Below are 6757 nucleotides of genomic sequence, written 5' to 3'. Positions count from 1 at the left end.
ATTCGTAATTACGTTTGTACAAGGTAATAAATGTTAATGTCTTTTGTCGACTTCTAATTATACAATTAATTAAATAATAAATGCTTTAAACGGTTAAAAAATAAAACTAAAAAGTAACAGATCTTCATAAGTAGAATAACACCGATATAATGGCAGATAAAATAATAAAAAATAAATGTTTGTTATTTTCTTCAAATCGCTCACTCCTTTCAAGAACGTCATAAATCAAAAATCGTCAATTTTCAGTTGAGTATATTTTCGGAATGCCCAGAAAATGTACTATATCCCAGAAAAAGAGGCATATTTTTAACTTAATATATACCCGCTACAGGGCAGAAAGCGTTGTTTTTGCATTTCTTCAATAAGGTATTGTTTAATTATTTTTTTAATAAAACTATTTTTTTTTCAAATGGAGAAAAAATCTTCAGGTTTTACCTAAAAAGATCTGTTGCACAGTAAAAAGTTCAATAAGTGGCTTGATATTTATTTTTAATACATCGTATTATATTTTTAAACATTAACAACGTTCTCCTGGAAAATCAAGTTTTTTGATTTGTGACGTTCTTGAAAGGAGTGAGCGAAATAACAAACACATTTGTAACTATCTTTACATTCTCGGGAGCATAATTTACAAGCACTTCAGTTTTAAAATAATTAAATTTTAAATTTCAAATAATGAAATCCTTTTTAGTGAAAATCTCCCTATAAAATATGTTTTTATTGAAAAAAAATTATAGTATGTATTTTGCTTAAACAATAAATGCGAGCAAAATCAAATCACGTAAAATCCATGTTCCCTGTTTCAAAACAAAGTTTGTTCTTTTTTGATAAAGGGAATATTTGTGGAGGTCCTAACCAAAAAGTTACATTTCCAATATTGCACAAATGAATCCCTTAAATGCAAATCTGTTCTGTTTACTGTATTCTATCGAAATCTTAATTAAAGTTGCGACAAAACGTGACCAATCCTGTGTTAAACTAATATTAAATCATTAAATTGCACCAAAACATAACAATTTTACAAGCTAGAATTCCTAATTACTTAAAATCATTTATAATGGAAATGTAACGTTATGGTGAGGACCTCCACAGTTGTAGTTTTATTCTAAAACACAACTCCGGCGCAAATGCATAAATAAAAGATGTTTCGATGATACAAAGTCCGCCTCCGTAGTGTAATGTTCAGCACGCTCGGCTACCGTACTGGAGTTCCCGGGTTCGATTCCCAGGGGGGTCAAATAAATATAAGTGATTTTTTCACTCCAATATTTATTCAAATTACCCTGGACCACTACCTGAAGGGGTGGGCTATCACCTTTCCTTCATGTATTAGTGATCAAGATAACACTGCGTTTATATGATGCAGTGCCCTATGCACCATTGGGGTGCAAATAAGGGTTTAAAGAAAAAAGAAAAAAAAAATAAGCAGGGTTGCTCTCATCAGCGTAAGTCAAGTCCAAAGGACGGTCAATCACTATCACCACAAGGTCCTACAAGGCGACGTCTCTATACTTGGTCAAGTCGTCGGATTCGTTGCCCATGGAGGTCTTGCTGGAGCCGTAGCGGCTGTCCATGTACTGCCGTCTGCTCACCAAGCTGTCGGGCCCGTACATCATGGGCCCGTAGTAGACCTGTTCTCGAGAGACGCCCAGGTTGAACGGGTCGTGCTTGACGTCCTCAAACGACCGCGGCGGCAGCAGATTGTTACCGTAAGCGCTGTACATGTTTCTATTGTTAACTTCGTGAAGTTGCTGGAGTTCTAAGAGCGACCCGGACCTTCCCGGAGCGTTCTTGCGGCAGCGCCTGTCCAGGCTTCTGGTGTAGTGCGGGAAGACGTAGCCCGGAGGGATGTTGGTGTAGAAGAGCTGGTGATGCGGGTGCGGCTGCAAGTGGTGCTGATGCTGGTGCAGATGAGGAGGCAGCTCCTCCATGGAGGGGTGCCAGTACTTGGACATCTTCCCGGAGAAGTCCTGGGGGGCTTTCTGGATGAACTCCTCTCGGAGATCGGGCATCGAATGCGCAAATTTACCTAAAAAATAACACAAATTCTAAAAATAATACTTGGCTTCACATACAGTGTTTGAAAATGATGCTGAATGCATTGAAATACATGTCACAATAGATTTGAAGAAATAGTGGTATTTACGAAGTAAAACTAATAAAAAATTGATAGATTCTACCACAAAGTGAGTGCCGTATGGATAATAATTTTTTTTTATTATTTATTTATATATTTCATTTATACTTTGGTATGAAAGATTTGTTACTTTATGTGGGACGAGTGACTCACCATCAAATAGCATTAATACGGCACAAAAATACACTGTACAAATGATAGTTTAAGTTCCAAGAAAGACTTCAACTAAGAAAATACATATTCAACTAATTATAACTCATGACACTCAAATAACTATATGCTAAAACAATCCTTATATGTACTTGCATTCAAAAACTAGTCGCATACATCACAAAACAACAGCCCTAGGCTAAACGACACGCAAATCACTGATAACACCGCATGAAAACCCTCATAGACCCAACTATGAACTTCGAGTATTACGCGATAAAGCTCTTCAACCTACTCTCATTACCCTTAAGTCAGTTTGATTTATAAAACAGCTTTTAATAAATGGATAAAGGAGGTAGAGATAGGAAGAAAATACTTAGATCGTATATTTAGCTATATCAATCATAACAGTCGAGTAATTAACAAGTCACTTATCAAACAAAGTTTGTAAAATGAGCTTTCCGCAAGAGATTATATAAAATAAAACACAAAAAACTAGATATAAGGGAACTTTTTTTCTAAGTGTCTTATAAGATATCGCTTTATTATGAGCAATGTGAACATGGAAATTACAGAAATGAAGTTTTTCTGATAAATATAAAACTTACTTTGTTCCTTGATCATTCCGTAGTTGGTGTAAGCGAAGAGAGAAGGGGCGTCCACAATGTCAGTCCCGGGAACAAAGGAACTCGCGTTGAATTCACTCTCCGTCAAGGAAGGCTGCAAGTTGTTCACTATCTTCCCATTACTGAAAATGTACTAACTCGGTGATATACCATTTTATAACATATAAAATAAATTTGTTTAGAATCATTGTTGGTATACAGTGTGATGCTAATTAATATTTGACATTGTAATTAAAAATTAATACAAAAAGAAGATATTAGGTCAATCCTAACCCCTCGTAATCAACCCTTATGTGAGTTTGATATTGATTTAGACCCAGGGGTTTAAAGCGCTACGATACTTTACTAGTATTTAAATTTAAATTTATATTTGTTTATTTTCAATTAACATATACATTACAAACTAAAAAATTTAAGCGAAAATAAAAATCGAAAACATACAAGAACTATTGCTAAAGGTGTAGAAGAATCCCGCATCGGAAAACTCCTTCAGACACATGGAACAGATCAATATCCAATGAGATTTTGTTCAACCAAGCGGTAGCTCTTCCTTCAGGCATAACCATCAGCAGGTTGGTCCTGTGTATAGGAATGTGAAATAATCTATGCTGACGCTGTCTTAGGTAACTATCGGGAACATACAGACCAATGTTCCGGATAATTTCAGGATTATCCATCATCCCACGCAACAATGGATAAAAATATGTAATCAAAAACACATTCCTTCTAGTCTCTTGACTATTGTAGCCAAGCAAATCCTGGAGAAACTCGGTCGGGTAGAGCCAAGGATAATAGCCGTACTCTCTTATGTAGAGATACTAAAGTACCTGTATATGAATATGTTGAAATTTTATGATTTAAACTAGGATGAGAGTTGAATACAAGAAGTGAGGATCAACCCAATATTTTGAGTGTGGAATTTTCATTATAAGGTCAAATTAAAAATAAAATATCGATAAGCAACATAGCATAGTTGGGTTCTACCCAAATGTGCTGCGTTGCTAAACGACGTCAACTATTAAATTGGCATTGCAGGTTTGATTCCCGCCAAGTGAAAAGTGAATTTAAGAAATATTTCATTTAAACCTCTCAAGTAGTGAGATATTAATGACATTTTAAAACATTTTTCAGTCGGTTAAACATGTAACTAGTCGATAAATGATTCAATTGTGTTGTACCATCAATAGATGGCGTTGGTAGTCCAAATCTCGATATAATCTGGAAATATTCGAGAAATAATTATTACGCCCTAAACGTGGGGCCAAACTGATCTTTAGCCTGGAGGGAAGAGAGGGAGAGGAAGATCCCCACATGATGAACCGATCAAGTTAAGGCAGCAGCAGGCACCTCGGTGGTTGGAGCGCTACGTGCAGCGCAGTCAAGGGATGACTGGAGAAGAGTCATTGCTTCCACAACGGCCACAAACCTCAGGAATAAGGAATAAGACGGAGAAGTTATATTTTTCAGGTCTAACGTTCCTATCCAACCCTCAGACAAGCTTCTCAAATAGAGGCTTTGCGGGTTATTTCTAAATAAAACTAATAAAATTCAGCTCTGTGGTCTAGAGCAGCGTTTCCCAACTTTTTTGGCTAGCGTACCACTTGGTACTGCTACCATCACTGTTTTTTTTATTTTTTTTTTTATTCATTTAATATATTTACATTTTTATTTATAACATAATACATTTGAATCATTTATACATATGGAGAACTTTTATATTTCGATTCGCTGTGCCTCTCCATAAAAGAGTCAGTGCTCTTGTGCTTGGAAAGGGACTTACACTCGTGGTTTAATGTTATATAATAAAAGATATAATAGTTTTTTTTATTATTTTTTTTGTTAATACCACTTCGTAAAAATTATTGTTCTTCGAGAAATTTGCTATTCTATTTGCATTATAAATTTTATAGTTTCCCAAAACTCCATTGATTTAATTTTTTTTTTAAATATCAAAGGTTTTATTTTTTCTGATAAAAATGAGACATTTGAACTTTACATTTCACAATATTTTTTTTATAAATTAAAAGTGCCCATTTCTTGTCGAAATTTAAAGAAGTATGTTTTTAACAACAAATTTAAAAAAAAAAAAAAAACAACTAAATAAAATTATTTGTATAAAAAAATGAAATGCGCCGCAGGCAATTTTTTCCAAAAATAACCTATATTAATAAATACAGATTATATGAAAAATACAATACTTTTAATGATTTTAATTTTGATGTCTGTTTTTTTTTTTACTTTTTATGTTCACCATTACTGATTATTTTTTGTATACCACCAACCATCCACTCACATACTACTGGTGGTACGGTTACTAGAGTTTAGGAAGCGCTGGTCTAGACTATGGATGTGTAGGGTCCTGGGAAGTAGCGGTTGACCTCACCTGCTGAGGGAGTGCTTCATCATGGCACTCTCTATGAGCTTGGTGGCGTAGTACGACTGGATGATCACTATCCCCACCACGATGGCTAGCAGCCGCACCAAGTAGAATATCAGCTCCGTCATGCCGTATATTGACTGCAGACCCTGCCAATCAAAACACAGCCTGATTACAACAACACAAGTCAAAACAAAGACTGATCACTACACAAGTCAAAACAAAGACTGATTACAACTACACGAGTCAAAACAAAGATGGATTACAACTACACAAGTCAAAACAAAGACTTATTAAAACTACAGAAGTCAAAACAAAGACTGATTACAACTACACAAGTCAAAACAAAGACCGATTACAACAACCCATGTCAAAACAAAGACTAATTACAACAGCATAAATCAAAACAAAGACTGATTACAATACAAATAATATTTATTAAGTACAGTAGAACTCCAATTATCTGAATCCATTGGAACTGGACCCCATTTGGATAATTAAAAATGATTTATTAAATAGTATAAATAATGATATAAATACTTCGTTGATCTTCATCAGGCGTTTGTTTTAAAAAAAATTATAGTCAAAGTCGAAAATCCCAATTGGCACAAGTGAGTCGTGGCAAATGGTAAAAGAATTGTAATAGCACGCTTTGAAAGCAGTGGATATTTATTTTTTATATGCAGCGAAAAATGTGCTAGTTCTGTTTCGGAAAATTTCAGTTTTAAGGCCCGAATTCGTTAAGTCGCAACTTAATTTTCTCTAAATCCAGGTAATATTTTACGTAGTTGATTTTTTTCATAAAGCACTGTTTTTGCATGGAAAAAATAAGTTTTTCTTCGAGATAATTATATGGTTTTGAAAAGAAAAGAATTATTGAAAAGTAAGGAGTCAAAAACACATTTTTTCTATGTATTCTAAAAAACAAAAAAAAATATAAATACATTTGTTAAAAAAATCCGGCGTGGAAAGACATGTTTTTTTTTCAGTTGTTTTCCGCGGCACACCAACTAATCAGCACGGTACACCAGTGTGCCGCAGGACACACGGAACGCTGAATTAAAGGATAAATATAACTTCCAAAATTTGAATGCTGTGATTGTCAATCATGGGTAGAATGGTGAATGGTATAAAGTGATCACTTAAGGTCGTTAGCCCTGTAAATACTCACAATTCCATATTATTCTTCATCTATATTGAGATGTAAAGTAAATTTTGAATTTTATTTAGATTGCCAACGCCAAGGACATTGAATGCTATTGAATGTAAATAAGAGTCACAATTATTCATAATTTTCGTTGCCTAGTTTTGGTTTGTCCGCCTCCGTAGTGTAATGGTCAGCACGCTCTGCTACCGTTCTGTAGGTCCCGGATTCGATTCCCAAGGGGGGTAAAATAAATATAAGTGATTTTTTCACTGTTATTCAATATTACCCTGGGCTGGTACCTGAAGCGGAGGGCTGATCAC

At 34.8% G+C, this 6757-nt stretch overlaps 1 protein-coding gene across 2 annotated transcripts in view; it reads right to left on the bottom strand.

Moving 5' to 3' along the window:
- Nucleotides 1-552: 552 nt before the first annotated feature.
- The window catches only part of LOC148305087 (uncharacterized), a 32616-nt gene continuing 26411 nt past the window's right edge, over nt 553-6757 (bottom strand). The window contains exons 4-6 of one of the 2 annotated variants that reach the window (XM_088267264.1): nt 5297-5439; nt 2896-3035; nt 553-2029 (exon numbers count right to left, since the gene is read on the bottom strand). In XM_088267264.1, coding sequence (XP_088123390.1) covers nt 1491-2029; nt 2896-3035; nt 5297-5439 — 822 coding nt within the window. In that variant the 3' untranslated portion in view covers nt 553-1490. The remainder of the gene's footprint in view (nt 2030-2895; nt 3036-5296; nt 5440-6757) is intronic. The other variant, XM_088267263.1, reaches the window with a different exon arrangement.

The sequence above is a fragment of the Brachycentrus maculatus genome, unplaced genomic scaffold, assembly GCF_059751285.1.
Source record: "Brachycentrus maculatus isolate JH-2025_06_01 unplaced genomic scaffold, ASM5975128v1 h1tg000286l, whole genome shotgun sequence".
Lineage (NCBI taxonomy): Eukaryota > Metazoa > Arthropoda > Insecta > Trichoptera > Brachycentridae > Brachycentrus > Brachycentrus maculatus.
Note: the sequence above shows the minus strand (reverse complement) of the source record. Positions and strands in the feature narration are given on the sequence as shown.